At 34.9% G+C, this 18,187-nt stretch overlaps 1 protein-coding gene across 3 annotated transcripts in view; it reads left to right on the top strand.

Moving 5' to 3' along the window:
- LOC142980698 (uncharacterized) overlaps nucleotides 1-18,187 on the top strand; it is a 157,284-nt gene that overhangs the window by 90,673 nt on the left and 48,424 nt on the right. For 2 of the 3 annotated variants that reach the window (XM_076126229.1, XM_076126230.1), the window contains 3 exons: nucleotides 9,225-9,333; nucleotides 9,670-9,814; nucleotides 10,375-10,504. In XM_076126229.1, the coding sequence (XP_075982344.1) occupies nucleotides 9,237-9,333; nucleotides 9,670-9,814; nucleotides 10,375-10,504 (372 nt within the window). In that variant the 5' untranslated portion in view covers nucleotides 9,225-9,236. Of the gene's footprint in view, nucleotides 1-9,224; nucleotides 9,334-9,669; nucleotides 9,815-10,374; nucleotides 10,505-15,425; nucleotides 15,553-18,187 lie in introns of those variants that run through there. The other variant, XM_076126232.1, reaches the window with a different exon arrangement.

Below are 18,187 nucleotides of genomic sequence, written 5' to 3'. Positions count from 1 at the left end.
TGTTGCTAGGCAACCGAGCATGGTGTAAGGATAATAAAGGATTTTATTTATCTTCAAGCTGACCCGGCGAATATCGTACCGCCTAACACACAGCCTGACCGTTAATTCCTTAATTTGAAAGAATTGATCACAATGCTTTCTTGGCGGATGCCAAAGTCATAACATTTAGGTACACCTGCATGCAAAATTTCAAGCCGATATCCGTTGGTATATCAGTATGTCAGACCTATAAGTTATATATACCTACTTAGATATATGACATGTATATCAACAAGAACATTAGATTTTTACCTTGGTTTTCTTGATATTTCGTCCATACAGTCTGTGGCCTCAAACAGATACCAATTTTACCTAACATACAAAAACCTTCAAACACCTCCACTTTGACCAAACACTTGTGTAAGCGATCATGTATGTACAGTCTGAATCGAGAGCACGTCCTAGCAATGCCGTTGTTCCACCTGTACCAATATGAAGGTATAAAGAGAATATTAATATACTACGGGTATAGAATGAATAATGTATTGCTAAGACTAAACGTGTGTTTTAGGTAACAAAGGTGAAAAAGGTACAATAAAATCTAGTGATATAATCATAGTATTACCACTCAAACGCACTTAAGTTGACACCTATAAAATTTTAGACTCAAAAGAAAATTATAATTAAAATAGAAAATAGCTTCAGTCTCCGAAATTAGAAGAGGCGATTCAGAAATTAAGAGATTTTCAAAAATGATTGTTATTTTGTCAGTAATTCCGGAAATTAAACAGTTCTTGAAATGCAATACGCTGTCTCTGCTTATGACCTGTCACATAAACCCTACCCGAGCCCCTGTAGGCGGCAGCCTTCATCATCTCCTCCCCCACAGCCACACCACTGTCCAAACTCCCGTTCAACAATACTAAATATACTTAGAATTTTTAAGATGGTGACGTCATACAGGCTGCCGGTTGTAAAAACAGCAGAATTGCTTGTCAATTTTTTTAAGAACGAAAACATGCTTTTCCGACCCCTGACGTGAGGTAAAGACAAGGAAGAATAAAATGTGTACCACAGGATCATTAAGTTATCAAATTAGTCAACTTTGTTAATAACAGTTTCCAACACCTAATATCTCTTCCCAAAAACAGTCTCCAAAATTAATATCATAACGTTTAATAAATCACACTAAATAAAGCATTTGATAGAAAGCAATTTTCTAAAATATTTGCTTTTTTAATAACGGCTATAAATTAAGCTTAGCAGTTAAATAGTCTGAGACCTTGAAAGCGTCAAGTCAGGCCAAAATCTTAGAATTATTTAGTAGGCCTTGTTCGGGGCCAAAGTTTGGCCTTAGTGATTATAATTAAGGAAGTTTTTTGAGTTTTAGGGATTCTGTCAAGTGGTTATGTAAATTGGTTTGTGGAGTGTCCGTTAAGTTCATTTTCATGACAATTCGGTCGAATGTTATTGCTTTTATGTCTACTATTCTTACTAAATAAGAGGCCTTTAGAACGATCATACTATTATCCGTAATTAAATGAAATTATTAGGTAAAAGTAGTTCAATAACTCAATTCAATTTCAGATTTATTACATAAGTATGGTTAACCTATAACAAACCATTACAAGCTTAAGCAAAGGCCTTTTTGGGCAGCAAAATAAAATAGTCAAAGTAGTATAAAAAAGTTTTTATTTAAACTTTAATATCATGTTTATCACACCAACTGATTGCACTTATTTTATCAAACTTTATCCTCTAGATTTTCTCTCTCATTTCAAAAACATACAGGTATATAAACCAGTAAATTCACAAAGCGAACACATGACCACAGTGATGTAAGCAGCCCAGTTCACACGCTACCAATTACATAGTACGTACAAACTTTCAGCTCAAAGCCACATGTATTCACATTGAATACAGCTAGCAATACAGGCTTTGTGTATGTAGAACCTTGTTTGGTAGAAGTTTGACGCAATGTCAGTTTGTGAGGATTTGAGTTTGATGTCTGTGTTAACTAAAGTGGTAATGGGACGGTATTTATTTTCATGCAAATGTCTATAGTTTAAGATTTTGGTCATTGACTGTAACTGTGCGATCGGTAATTTAACTAACGGCTGGTCATGAGGTCTAGGGGTTGGATTCCCGGGTCGCGCAAAGTGACATTGGTCATTTATATTAGGATATTTCTCAGTGGGAGTTGGGTAACGTGCTTGCCTTTTTTTTCTTGGGATTACTATCGATAATGACTCATACACCTCTGCTTACGCTTTCGGGTATAACCGGCATCATATAATGTTATATTTACAGGGTTCAAGATTTGAGGTCAAACATTATCTACTTTTTCAGTCAAACTTTACCATTGCTTAGGGCTCTTTCAATTTAGACGTTTCGTGTCGTACGGCTGCCGCACGTTAACCGTGCCGCTGGTCATAGCCCGCTGCCGTACCGCTGCGGTACGTTAGCCGTCCGACACCAAACGCCTAAATTGAAAGCGTATCTGACTGCCGTGCGTTTGTATGTTAGTGTTGTTTTAAATTCATGTGACAGCTGTGTAGCCATGGACTCTGACGAAGAAACATTACTGTTAGTGCTCCTGTTAAAAAATATCAAACAGAAACAAAAACGCCGCGCCCGTAAAAGAACACTACCGATGTTTTCATTAACATGTAATTTTGGTGATTTCCATATTCTTTATCCTAGGTTAAAACAAGACCCAAGCAATTTTTTTAATTACTTAAGAATGTCAAGAGAATGTTTCTACGAATTACTCAATAATTCAATTTCATTTATAAATTCTTCCACGTCTATATCATCCATTTTAAGCAAATAATAAACATGAAAATTCAATGAAATTAGCTGTCACGTTTAGTCACCGCACTATTTAACAGCGAAATGAACACGTGGAGCTTGTGACGTTGCCGTCCTGTCGTCGTGCGTTCTCGGTACCGACACCGCACTGTTGCCGCACCGTGCGATTTGTATGAAAACAAATGACCGTCCGTGCACCGTACGACAAACGCACCGTTTCGGCACTGCTGCGGTCCGACACGATACGGCTAAATTGAAAGAGCCCTTAGTTCTTATATTGATAAACAAGAACACCCTAGTTAAATATTTTCCCAAAGTTATAATTACTTACTCATTCCACATAGTGTCTTTGATAAGTTTATTTATTTTTTGGCATAATGAAAACTTTTAAATATGAAAAAAAAACTATTTTTTTAAATTAATCCTAAAAAAAACAATAAATAAGTATTTACAATAATACAAAAGAGAGTGCGTCACGCGTCGTATTTCTCCTCACCATCGTCGACCGGTAAAGTACCCAGAATGCTAGCAGCATTGCCACGTTGAATGGCAATGCTTATCCTTTGGCCTAAGTAAAGATATTTTTTTCATATTACTTTCTTTGCACTGATATAAATCTACAACAAATATATCTTGCACGTACATCATCAATCACTTTTTATAACATGTCAGAGCAGGTTTAATGCGAACCCTTACCTTTCGGCCTTTTCATAAAGACACGCCGTGACACTTTAATTAAAGCTTTCAAGTAATGCTTTACATTTTTACTCAGGCTTTTATTAACAACTTAAGTTTATAATCCGGTAGGCGAACGTGAAGGAATATATTCACATCTTGTTAAGTATAATGCTCACAAATTTTTGCCTTAGAAAGTTTGACAGAGTGACAGATTTTATCCCGAAAAAGAAAAAGGATATCAGTTTTTCTAGCCCTTTATATGTGTTTCAGTGCTGGGCAAAGGCCTCTCCTCTTTCCTTCCAAACCTGTCTCTCCAGTACCATACTCCACCACGATGGACCCGCTAGTGCCGCTAAATTTTCATGGCACATACGCTGTGGTCGGCCTCAACGTCGATATCCATCGTGTGGTGTCCAATATGTAACCAGCCTCACCCATTGCATATGTAGTCCTTTCTAATTACTTATTTTTTATTTTTTGTCAACACGCTTATTATACCCGAAGGTCTAGAAAAACCCGTAAGAAATTCAGCGACTTTTGGAAACTTAAAACTTTTACCAGCAATTAGATTTTTTTTTGCAATATCATGCGAAAAACCTGTCTTAACGTTATAAAATGGCAAAACCAGCATTAAAACGAAAGCTTATCTCATCAATAAATCTATCTGGATCGATCCTGGCTCAGGTCTTGAGGGATTGCTTCATAATACATAGCCTTCAAGGCTGTGTTTGTTTGACATTGAAGTAGCCTGAAGCGGGAGGTTAATGCCTTTATGTTGCAAATTAAAACATAAAATTATTACTGTAGGGTATGTTTTGGTTTCATAATACTTGTAGTGATAAGTTTACAATTACTGTTTGTATTTCTTAAATGGATGGTCGAAATATGATTAAGGAACCAGCTGATAAACGTTTTGAAGGGGTTGCAAAATTCAAGCACTTTTACAAAAATAGTGTACTGAAAATGGTTAAATTTTCCGATTAAGTAAGAGGGAATGTTTTTGTAGATTTTTTTATTGTTTAGTAAACCAGTAAGTAAGTAAGTTATTTTTTTGTATAAGTAGGAATAGGAACCTGGTCTAGACGTGCATTCTCCTTAATGAAGTCTAAACAATCTCATAGCAGATAAATTCATTACCAAGCTTCTAATTGCAATTATATGAATGCTTGATTGCAAATAACTTTAAGCTCAACCCACCCCTTCATCAATAAACAAACCATCATACAAATTTATTAACCCCATACAACCCTCATTGAAAACAAACCTCAAGCGTTTAAAACACAGCATCCTTGCGAACGTTTCAGGAAAAACACTATCTTCTAATACTATACCCATCTCTTTCCCACATGTGCACTGTACATATTGCTATCTCGTTTCTTCCCAGCATCCGTATCGATCGGAGAGCCGCCCTTGACCTTGAAAGCGTGACCTTGTACCATGAATCCATGAAGCTGTGGGGTGATTAAGGGATGAAATCACCCTTGTGACGGGGTGGGGTGATTATATTTATATTATAGGGCGTTTTTGAAGACTTACGTGGTGCATTTGTCTAATATTTTTGCTTGCGACTATAAAAATGAACGGTAGAATGTATGTTTGTGGTAGTTCTCGTATAGTGGGGTATTTTTTGTGTGGGTGGTTGGTATTTATTAATAAAAATGTGCACGGATTTATGCACGTTTAATGTAAGAGCTTGTTTGAATTTGTTTCTTATTAGCTCGTAAAATAAATTCAAAATATTTTTTTGTCTTGTAACTATGTATTAACAGCCTGATCGTTAAAATATCGCAATCAAAAGAACCAAATACTTATATTAAGGGCCAGTTTCGCCTCTTTTAAATAAATGACAATATTATAAGATGGAATTTTGTATATATGTATGTATAATTGACTGACAAGATGTATGGATGTGAATGAGGCAAGGGAAGTTTGTAAGGATCGACTAATAGCGTTCTTTGGTCTCTGTACACATTTTTCTAGAGGGCTAACCTCTAGAAAAATGTGTGATTTATGTGTTTATGTATGTATGCATTGTCACTTATAACAACGTACAAGTTCTGCTTAATTTGAAATCAAATGACCGTGTGTGATTTTTCCAACGATATTTATTTACATTTTTATTTTACTTGCCAGATAGATTATCTGACACTTATTATTATCTTGTGTTGTTATCTTTTAATCATTGTACTAGATATTCAACTACTAATACAATATCAAAGTTGGATTCGCTTTCCCTTTTAGTAATTATGGGGTAAGCAAACGCCATGACAGTTTTGAGAGCGGTATAATAATGCGTGGTTTCTATGCCTAAGGTAAAAGGAAATTGTATGTTCTAAGATCATATCAAATAGTAAATTATACGGTCTAAGGCCGTGGTCTATTGAAACTCAATCTTGTGCGTTGTGTTTTATCTTTTAGAAGGGGGACGCAGAAATGTCGATTTATTGTCTCTATTAACTATTGTTGTGAATAAAAAGTTAGGTTGATTTAAAGACTGTTTCATGTATGAGGTTATAAATATATAAATAATAGACATGAAAGACTAAATTTACCAGACATTACAATTCACGCAGACGTTCTGTGCAGTTTTTAATGAAAACAAACATGGTAAAATAGGTATGTATCTACTTGCCATTAAAGATAGTGTCCCTTATTAACCGAAATTGGGTGGTTGACCATAAAAACTGGTTTTTAATCAGATATTTTGTTTGTCCGCGAAGTTCCCACAACGAAATATTCTTTCTTGTCTTCGAAAAATGTTTTAGTAAATGTTATAATAAATTACCAGCCACATAAGGTCACTCACATAAATCATGTAAGTATGCAAAATTAATACTAATTATAAAAGTTTAATAACTCTTTTAATCACCAAGTACTCAGTGTCCTCAAATGTTCAGCATTCGTACTGTAAGATTTGTCTTTTTTAAATAAAACGTAGTAAATATCCTCCTTCCTACGCTAATTAATTACTGAATGGTTTTAATTTGTTTTTTCCTCTCATTCCCATATAGCTTTACAATCAGCGTTTAATTTAAGCTATGATGTAATTTAACACATGGTGCTCATAACAGATGGTTTGTGCTAACCATCCTTTTATGGATTTCGGATTGAATGAAAATAATAGAATATATTTGATCAACAACTTTAAACGTAGGTTTTGATATCCTTGCCGCAGTGATTTAGGTCGCTACGCCGCTACCATTGCGTCGGGAGGTCGTGGGTTCGATTCCCACACGGTACAATATTTGTGCGATCCACAATTAATAATTTCGGTTATACTTTGTGTCCGTTGTTTGTATGTTTGTAAAGTCCCCGAGACACAAGAGCAATTCTTAGTCTCCCGCACTAAGAATTGCTCTTGTGACTCGTTGTCCTGTCTTTTAAAAGAAAGAATATTACACAATATTTAAAGAGAACGGAATAATAAGCTTGAACGCGGCTAAAACTCCGGGGCATAGTAAGTTTTCAATAAAGTGTTCAACAAAATAACAAAAGCAGATCTACAGGGAATTAACTGGTTACCATGGCAACGGCAAACGTAAAATAAATAAGAATAGCCAATACTTATTGATCTTATTCCTGGAATATTTCCTGCTACTGTACAAAAGGAAAGCCTTTAATCCATCACCTATTATTCTCGAAAAAGTATTTTCAATTTCTAAGGTTTCTTTAGTAGGCTACAATAGGCAAAATGTTCTAAAAGTTTCATTTAATATGTCTGTCTTAAGGCGTTTTGAAAGTTATGTGACTACTGAAGTGCTAAAGCCCGATTCTTTACCACTATCGACTACCGGCAACCGGCTAGCTATCGAGAAATTTACACAAAAATCTGTTTAGCGCCTCTACCGGTTGTTGCAGGAACTATTATGGCAATACATTTTAAATGTCAAACTGTTGATACTCGATGATACCGACTGTACAGAATCGCGCTACTGCTTATATGAAGATATTTCATAGAAGCTTTTAAAAGCTGCTCATGCAATGTTCGGTGGTTCATTCCGATGTTTCATGGTTCGATTGCTACTTCCAAAAAAAAACTATTGGGCATGGTTTTTAATGGAGTTTTATGAAACAACAAACTAAATAAGTTGAGTGCTTTACATTCCGCTGCCGGACTCAGGTATTATCTAGGTGTTATTTAGGTGCGGGTTGGAGACTTCGTATTTCTTCAAGAACTTATGTTTTCCTTCACATATTGTTTCGAAAAGTCATTAGTGTGATGCCTTTGCTTTAAACCTTAGCGCGGGAAGCAATGCTTATATGTATATACCTCTCGCATATCAATAAGATAACAAATATCCCATAGCCAAACAAACCGGTTTATTTCCAAAAAAATATTACTATTTCTTCCTCAGGTTTTTCTAATATAGACAACAATAGACCCGTCTGAATGCCTAATAAAGTTTCATTACAGCGGTATATCTTAGACTCAAAATACAGTCTGTACAAGAACTCCCTATAGTAATCTTACTTGGATTAATAATGATACGTTTTGCCGAAATAGGCGCTTATGTTTCTTCATTTGTTGGTTATGAAATTGCGTATTAGGATGGTACTTAAGTAAGGGAGTGGGTATTATAGAAATGTTACTTATGTATTTTAGGAAATATATGTGTTCCTAGTAGTCTTAAAAAGGTAAATTTTTGGGCAGTAAATAGGGTATATGTTAAAGGCTTTATTTATAAGTATATATGTATCTGATTCGGCAACAATCAATCTGCAAAAAAAATATTTTATTCAATTCATATTATACACGAAAGCCTTCCTCGAAAATCACTTTATATACATATGTATTGATGAAAACCGCTTGAGAATCCGTTCAACAGATTTTGAGTAGGTATATCTCGAACTGGCAGATGCAATGAAGGGGCTTTATTTAATCATCTGTGGTGCTGAGTAAAAAAAATGAATATTTTTAATCATATTTTGGACCTTGATTGTTCGGTAAAGGTCTGCGTTTCCATGTCAATTAGGTACTAATTATAATTTATAACTCAATTCTTTTTTAAGGATCTTGTTCATCACGAGAATGTTCTACCATAATTTACTCCCATACTAAAATGATGTACAAAAGTCAATTAGCGAATGAAATAATGATCTAATTAAACTCTTCGCCCGCGGTTTTGATGGCGGATTAGTATCAAAATAACTTCTTGTTAACGTTTAATTAAAGATTATCTTTATATTGAAGACGTTTGCTTTTGTGTAATCTTCGCAAGATATTATAGGTTATAATTTATATTTTAGGGGAAAGGTTACGATATATTTCGGGGAAATTGGTGATGTTTTTGGGTGGGGAAAAATGTGTAATTAATTTACAGATTTTTTAAAATAAATGTCACGTTTCGTGCTGTAATTTTAGCTTTCCTATTAAATTCAATTTATGAATTAAAGGTGTCTCTAATATTTTGGTGATTTTTACCGTAAGAAAAAGTGCCTTTTCTCTTTTACTTGGCTGCAAAACTTAGAAATAATAGGATGTAACTAACTTCGATAATTAATAGTCTAAATGGTCGTCTAAGAGGTCACTTAACTTAAACTCTTTTGTTTCTGAAGCAAAGTTTTTAAAACTGTTTTATTAAATTTGTATTTTCTTTGGAAAATAATGAGTTCAAGCTAAGTTAGATTTTAAGCAATCATAGAGATAGGCTTCGTGCGAGCACAATCCTCAAGGCAGCTGGCGACGCAATTCTATAATATCCTAAATCCTAATTCAATATTATTTTGATTATATTTTGATGTTTGTTTGTTTGCAGGCGCGGGGTCGGATGTCGGGCGGCGGCGGCGCGGGTCTCATGTCGTGTGTGCGCGAGGGCTCGCTGGAGCCGCCATACCGACCGCCGCACAACGACACACACAACCATGGTAATGTATCATAACATTAAAATTTGATTAACTCAGTTTTAGAACCAGTAACTTTGGTATCCACGGTAGCGAGCGTGTCAAAAAGCTTCTTAATTTACCACTCTCGGGATACACTCTTTATTGTTAAAACTTTATAAAAACTTTAGATAGAATCCTAAACTTTGGCATTTATTTTTAATAGTTATGATTTCAAGATCACGAACAAGACCGGCTAGTTTTTTTTGTGGATCAATAATAAACAAAATCCTTTTCTTCCAGACTTGTTTCTTTGAGCTTCAGTTCTACATATTTTTTGCTATACCAATCAGTATTAACACAAAATTATCAATGTTTCAGGCGAAGGTCGCACGGGGCGTTTCCTCCGCGGGCTGCGGCGCATGTTCAAGCGTCGTGGCAACGGCGCCCGCGCTGACGCCTCTCCCGACCCCAAGAGTAGCTCCACCAGCGAGCTGCTCGACGCCGATCGCCATGCTAGGAGAAAGTACGATCTATTAAAACATATTATTATTTAAAAAGTATTATAGATACATAGACATTCTATTTATTGCAGCATAAGAACTATGTACATACTCGGAAGTTGTTAAAACGTTTGTTTTGTGCCTAAAACTCAACATTAACTGTTAAAAATTGATTATCATAGCTAATTATAAGGCTGCAAGAAAATAAATAAATAAGCTATACTGAATAGTAATTTTCGGTTTGGAGAACTTGGTTATTAAGTTATGATACTAGTGCTGCCATCTATGTTTTGGTGATGGTACTATCAAGTTAGTTTCTTATCAAAGTAAAGTGCAACTTTGTGATATTACTTTGAGGACAAACCTTTAGAAAACAGAATTGAAGCCATAGTTAAGATTGTAGTTTAGACAATTTTTCTTTATTATAATTATTCAATAACTTACCTTTGTCTTAAAAATATACAGTATACCTACCTATAGTTTTCTTTAGTATAGGCAATTATTTCAGCGGTTACTGTTACAGAAATACTAACCAACAGGCTGATAAACAGTTACTTAAATAAATGTTTTGTTTGTTGATCAGAGAGGGCGCTTACGGCAGCGGTCTATCCGTGTCCCACGACTCGGTGTTCACGGGCGAGCGCTCCGGCGACGAGTCCAGCGACGAGAGACCCCCGCCCCCGCACCTCTCACACCTCGCCACATCGCATCGAGTGAGTGTACTTAACTTAAACTATTAGCTTTTAAGTTGTAGATATACTTTTAAGTTGTAGATAGGTACTAATAGGCCGTTTTTATTCCGTACAATAATTTTCGAAGAATTGAAATTATAGCCAGAAAAATTTATATCGAACAGTCAAACGCGTATAGCATAGACCTACCTACTTATGAAGGTAATTTTGATTTGCTATATAGCAATTCTATGCTACATGCTAACTGAATTCAGTACTAGAATGTACTGCGTTGTGAGAGCTCTGTCTAACACGAATAAATAAACTGGAAAACACAGAACTTAATTTAACTTTGTACACTCAAAAGATCATGAGTGCTTTATGATTAGACTTGATTTAAGACTGTAGTAGCGACATCTATATTTTATTAAAGTAAACATACAAAGAAATCTTGAATGTATTTCCTTCAAAGTCCTCAAAGTGCCCAGTGCGGTGGACTCAAGGGCTAACCCCTCCCTATATTTCGGAGATGACCCTTGCCCACCAGTGGGATAATTATGTGATAAAAATATATATTTCGTTAAGCGAAAGGATATGCTAGCATTTTTCAATGATACATCTAAAAATATACTGTTTTCTTACAAAACAGGCTACGTGAGACAATGCAATCTTATAAGTATTCTTATATTACCGGAATTCTAAAAATACGTGTTAGAATCTCGTAACAAATAGGCTTTCAACGAGCGCAGTGACGTAGATGGTAAAGCCTCTTACGGCTTACCGCATATTGCGTTACTTCATATAATATTATATTATTAGTAAATACATATTATGTAATGTTAGGAAATTACGCATAGACTAAATCTGGAAAAGAACCTAGTAAATGTTTGATCAGGATTCAAACTATCATACGGTCAAAGGCGAACGGCAGGTTTATATGAAGAATTCGTACAGCTTATAAAATGTCATGTTTAGGTTTACTTTTTGTTTTAATTGGTAGCTAATATGATAGACAAGCTTATTTTAAAATTCTTATATTTTTAAAAGTTGGGAGGTAAAAGTTATGTCCATTTTTAGAAGCCCCGATAGTTCGCTAAATTGCTCAGATGCTGTCAAAACCACAATCCAAAACAACAGCAAATTAGCGGATGCGTAAACGTCAGACGAAAAGTGACGTCTCATGAGATTTTCTTTTTCTTTAGTTGCCAACAAATATAAGCCATAGACCAAAAATTATTATTTAAATAAACAAATACTTTCTAATTAATCCGGACTTCTAAAAATAATACTCCCAAATAAAAAAATGTGACTTAGGCCCCTTAATAAGTGGTACAAATTCTGTTACGAAACAACACAAATTTTAAGCTGTACGAAATCTGCCGATCTCCTTTAATCTCAATTGGTTAAGCTATTTAGCAGAAAAGTGTAATAAAACGACACTACTTGCGGCTATAGGCGGTAGCAATAATAGAAATTATTTTTCTTTAGTTTACTATTATCGTAAAGAGATGGCGCTAGTTGTTTGATACAAGTTTTTAATTGAAATTGCGATGTCACGCACTTCTGACTTTTGTTCTTACCAAAATATTAATTATTTAACGTACGGTAAAATTTATACTCTTTCATTTAACTATTATTGTTATTTATCATATCAAGCCGGTTTATGTTTTCTATACTATAAGATTTAGCAAGAAACAATACTAGATGTTCACACTACTCCTTGGCTCTAACATTTAGAGATAATATCATATGGCAAAATTAAATGTTACATAACGCATATTTAATCAAACAAAACCTGAAGAAAACCCAAAACCACAATAAATTCCCGGCCCGGAATTCGAACCCAACATCTAACAGTCACATACAATCAGTCCACACCTATGACAGTACAAGATGTAAGTCATATAATACATAGTTTCATACAACTCTCTTAAACTTAATAACAGTCTTTAGTTGTCTACAAATGCTATTGTTCTTTACGGAAACGTTGCTTCGCTCTCATAAGCTATCTACTGCCATCTAGATAAAAATGTGTAGTAATAGTATAGCTTTAAGGCAGTGATTATATTTCGGATTGTTTTTTTTGCCTATGTGATAGCCGAGTGGTATAAGTTGACACCTCCCACGCAAGTGGTCGCAGGTTCGAACCCGAGGCAACACACCAATGACTTTTCGAAGTTATGTGTGTATTAGAAATAATTATCACATGCTCCAACGGTAAAGGAAAACATCGTGAGGAAACCTTGCATGCCTAAAATTTGTTTAATACATTTATTGAGGGCATGCAAAGTCCCCAACCCGCACTTGGCCAGCGTGGTGGACTCAAGGCCTAGCCCCTCCCTCATTACGGGAGGAGACCCTTGCCCAGCTGTGGGACAGTAATGGGTTAAATTTATTTATTATTTTTATTTATTTATGTGGTCTAGATGTCAGTGAATACCACTGCTGAGCACAAGGTACTGGGTCCGATTCCCGAGTCGTTGATTTGTATACATAATAGCATTCTTGCAAAGTGTCTAATACAAGAAACATGCAATTTAAGCAAAATTTCCTTCCCACTATGTCACTGTATTTGTATAAAAACAATAGGAAAGAAATAGCGTAGTTATGCAAGGAATGCAAAAATAAAGGAAAAAAATACGAAAGAAATAAAATCAAGAATTAAAATGACAAAGAGACTAAGAATTTAGCCCATTTAGTAAAAAAAACCTAAGTAATAAATATCAATAAAACTTTCATGCAGAATTCTGATTTAAAACTAAGCAGAACTTGAGCTTTTTTTCTTAGACTGGGCCAACTAAGTTTGCAATGTTTACGTATTTACTCAAAGTTTCGTACTGAATGTGGCACATAAAATCATGGGATATGAACTGTAGCGCAATTCTTTATAGTCGGTTCTGTCGAGTATCGAAAGTCTGACGTTTAAAATGTACTGTCAAAATAGTTTTTACGCAACCCGGTAGAGGCGCTAAACAGATTTTCGTGTAAAATTTCTCGATAGCTAGCCGGTTGTCGGTAGTCGATAGTTGTAGGGAATCGAGCTACTAAAGAAGTTGTAGGGAAATTGAGGACTTCTTGCCACACTTGTCTATAGTAGTACCCTTCCCTTACCTAAAGAAGACTGATGCTGAGCAGTAAAAAAGTTATTATACACTAGCTGACTCACGCAAAATAAGAGAGAATGGGTCAAAATTTTCCCTGTTTTTGTTATATTTTTTACCGGTACTCTGCTCGTGTTTGTCGTAGCGTGAATATACATAGCCTATAGCCTTCCTCGATAAATGGGCTATCTAACACTGAATTTTTCAAATCGAATCCGTAGTTCCTGAGATTAGCGCGCTCAAACAAATAAACAAACTCTTCGGCTTTATAATATTAAGAATAGATTTTAACGCTTGTAAAAGTCACTGGCATCTAAAGATAGTATAAGAACAAAACTCATAGGCCTTCTTTGGATAAGCAGTTTCGCCAAATAAATGGCATATCAATTGAAATAGAAAGTGTGTGTGTCATTGTTTGTTGCACAACATAGCACATTATGAGTTGGTTCAAGTAAATGCTCGATCATCGTGTCGTCCGTGACTTGCGGGATTCAAGTGAGAGGTCAGAGATTCTTTGGTTTTGAAAATGATTGTGTGCATTTTTCTCTTAATTGTATGGTTTCTTGGTAATGTTTGGTTATTGCTCTGGCTTAAAATTGTTAGAACAAGTGGATATGTCTGTAGTGGCGAAAATATCAGATTTTAATTTATTAGACGGAAGTATTTTTCCGCGTTTTGATGCTAAGATAGGAATAGATTAGGATTTGATCTCCATGTTTTAGCAAAAAATGTTTTTCTTTATGTAGTACGTACTTTCTTTCGTATTATTGGTTTGTGAGGAAGGTCCTCCTTCTTTAAAATCTTACTTATACCTAGTAATTGACTGTCTCATACCAACTTCAGGTAATTCCTACTAATTTGGATGTTTTCTACTAAATGAAATAAAAAATTACGTTAAACTAAATCGATTTTGATGGGATTTGTATACAGATAGTTTATAACACCGATTAAAACATAGGAGACTTTTTACTTCGAAAAATCTTTTCACGCGAACAATATAGCAAAAAAAATCATTACTATACAAAATCATACACAAATTGCAATTCAAAACCTGTTACACCACACACCGAACCCGCACCCAATGGAGCACGGCTAACCACTGAACCATACAAGATGTAGTAACAGAAATCCTACACGAGCGAAGTGCCGTTGTTCTGTTATGCTCTCGTGCGCACGTTACACAGAACTACGCTGTGTTAGGACTGATTTACACTTACGCTATGTGACGTAGGACTGGTCAGTGCTATTGTGGTCGGATTTAAAGCCGAATGTGGTCTTATTAGTGTGAGATGGAGCTGTTTTTGGGTTTTGTGTTGTGGTATTTTTTATTTACGGCAGGGATAGGCTCATGGAGCGAAGTGTAGACTAAGAGAGAGGTCTGTTCTTGGCAGAGGTTAAAATTCTAATTGTACATTGTTGAGATAAAGAAAGATCATTCATGGCCCACTGTAAATGTATTTTTTTTTTTATTTTTCAAAAGCTGATTGGTTTGGTTTAGTACACAAATCTAGAAATTAGTTAATACATATTAAGCTTAAATATAACACCAGTTTTTCGTCCATATCATTTAAAACCCCACATTTTTAATAAAACATTTAAGCTATAAAAAGTACAAAAAAGCCTGTCAAAAAAAAAATGCGTTCAATATTTTGGAAGTCATATTCATAACGCCTTGCACATCAAAACTGTGTCACACAAACATCAAATACAAATATTGTAACACAACACGCGAGAATCCAATAATTCAAGCAACAAATAAGACGCGAAACAAGTTAAGTGTGTTACAGCCTTTATTCAAGTTTTTTTTCTCTATCCGATAGGATGAATCACGCAGTCAGTATCGCGCGCGCGAACACACCCGCCGTTCTAAATTTAAAAATTTGAATTTAAAAATCGAACTGTTTGTGGATTGTTTATGGAAGTGTTGTGATCGAAATGTGAAGTTTTGAATTTGGAATACTGGATGTGTTTTGTTTCCAAATTTGAATTGTAAGCCGTTATGTTTTAAATCAGTTGGTTGTTCTTATTTCAATAACTTAACTAAGTTTACGATATATCTACAGCCGGTTACGCCACTGCCAATTAAGATTCGTTGGCTTAACCAGTGGATAGTGACAGGTTATTTCAATTAGTGTCTTTATCCATAAGATATGTTTATCCGTGAATGGTGAACCCGGTGTTAAATTGTATGCTTTTGTATACTTTTTGAATGAAAACTAACTTGGTTAGTCATTCAATTATTTGGTATTTCATTATGACGTAACGTGCATCGTAAAATATTGAAATACAAACTGGTATTCGGACTAAAGTCAATCTTTCTTGTTTATTTTGTAACGATGATGGTTTTTTAACCATTTTAATCTCATGGCGACTTATATTAGGCAGGCTCTTTTTAACAAATAACTATTAACTTAAAGTAAATCATCCTCATTCTTTATTGTTTTGTAAATAGAAAGAAAGATTTTAACACAGTATTAGGAAGTGATATCATAAGAGAACTTTATTTATTACATTATAACATAACTTTACATTCATACTATATACTATTAAACTAAACTAAGAGAACTACTTACTAGATAAGAAAGCTTATTGAAGCCTACTAATTAACTTCTTGTCAATAGCACTATAAAAAACAATTGCCTACCCAGATGACTATTTGTAAGGCTACCCGCCAATTTAAAAATAAAGCTGTAAAAGTGCCCATGGTCAAATTTGGGCCAAAAATATTGCCATTTGATAGTCATTTTATGGTCATCCATTTTTAATTGTTATGTACCTGCTTTGTATCTTACTGGCCCTCGGTTTCTGAGGTACATTTAGCGGTAGTTTATCTATTCCATAGCGTTTATTTATGAGTTCAAACGCTATTGAATAGATAAACTACCGCTAAATGTACTCAGAAACCGGCGTATAGGGGTGTTATCGCTAGTTATGGCGGTTAAAAAACCATAACCATTTTAGCACATTATTAAAAGTAAAACAAAAACTTAATAACACCATCCCGTCCACGTCATTCAGTTTTAAATTCTAAAAATAAGTCTGCACTCTAATTAGACGGACTATTTCAAGAGTGACTCAAATATGGGATCGGTTCTGAGTCATGGCTGATCGATATACTCTGCTACTCATGTTTGTTTTAAAAAACAAAGAAAATGTATCGTTTTTAAGTTGTTGGTCCCTTTTTAAGCGTGTAGTTGAACTGGGGCCTGTTTTTTGCTGTACAAAGGCTTTAGATTTGACTATAGACCCACACTGCTTCGCTTGGGTTATCCTGAGCAAATTATACACTATAACCTTTGGTGAATTATCCTTTTTGAAATATGTGGTCAAACTAAAGTCTTTTTTGCTGCTTAAACGCTTTCGATTTGACTACCAGCCCGCCCGGCTTCTTCGGGGGTGGGCCGCTATTTAACAAATTATACATTTTAACCTTTCATGAATCACACTTTTTCAAATATGTGGTCAAAGTGAAGTCTGTCTTACTGCAGAAAGGCTTTAGATTTGACAATCGGCTTCACCCGGGTTAACCTTACAAACGATACTGTAAAACTTTTCATGAATCATATTATTATTGTTAGTGAAAAAAAGACAGACAGACATTTGTATTTAGAATGAAAAATTGTTTCCCATCTTTCATAATGTCTATTAAAACTTGCTATTTTTGATTAGTTGAAAGAAAAAAATAATTTATACGTAGGTAGGTAGTTAACTTTACCTATTATAAATCAAAAATAATTCGTTCTTTCTTATTTTCCAATTAGCTGAAAAACTATTTATGAACAGATAAATGTCTAAGTATTCTATAACAATAAATAACACAGTAGTTAGTTATTTTATGATCACAATAACATTTTAATTGGTTACATACTGACGGAGCTCTTTCAATTGTATATTTTAAAACTATATCATATTAGTAACTAAGTCGGAGCTCGTGGCTAAGTAACAATCTCTCAGGTTAAGCTACACTTGTCGAGGTTGTCCCGTGGATGGGTGACCATATTATACATATTACATACGAGGAGTTCGTGGCTTAGTTAACAACAGCCGTACGGGTTGTTCTGTGGATGGGTGACCATATCATACATACCGAGTTACTTATTTCGGAAGGCACGCTAAATTGTGGGTCCCGGCTGCACATTAACAAAGATCCTGCAAGCAAGCAAGTGGCAACCAGTCTTACGGAGGGGTATCGTGTTATAACCTAGGTTGGTTGTGGAGGTCTGATAGGTAGTTGTTCCATGTTAAATACTGGTATTCACCTGTATCCGGCGAGACTGGAAGCCGACTCCAACATAGTTGGAAGAAAGCCTAGGCTGTGGAACATACTATTAACTATCTTATTTAATTAGACGTAATAAAATTTCACTTTTTTCTCAAAATCTAGCATAAAACTATAACGAGTTTAACATTTATATAACTTTTTTGTATTTCTTACTATTTTCTTGTGTAAAAATAGAAATTATAAGTCTAACTATAAATACTATTGCAGACTGAAAATCATCAAACCGGAAACTTAATTTAACATCGGACATATACTTTAGAAGCAAAAGTGATTATATTTTTAATTACTTGTGGATTTATCCACGTTTCCAAGGTACTAATATCGTCATATATCGGGCTTTAA

The sequence above is a fragment of the Anticarsia gemmatalis genome, chromosome 18 (assembly GCF_050436995.1).
Source record: "Anticarsia gemmatalis isolate Benzon Research Colony breed Stoneville strain chromosome 18, ilAntGemm2 primary, whole genome shotgun sequence".
In the NCBI taxonomy this organism is placed as follows: Eukaryota; Metazoa; Arthropoda; class Insecta; order Lepidoptera; family Erebidae; genus Anticarsia; species Anticarsia gemmatalis.
The sequence above is the reverse complement of the archived record's forward strand: the minus strand, read 5'-3'. Positions and strand labels throughout refer to the sequence as shown.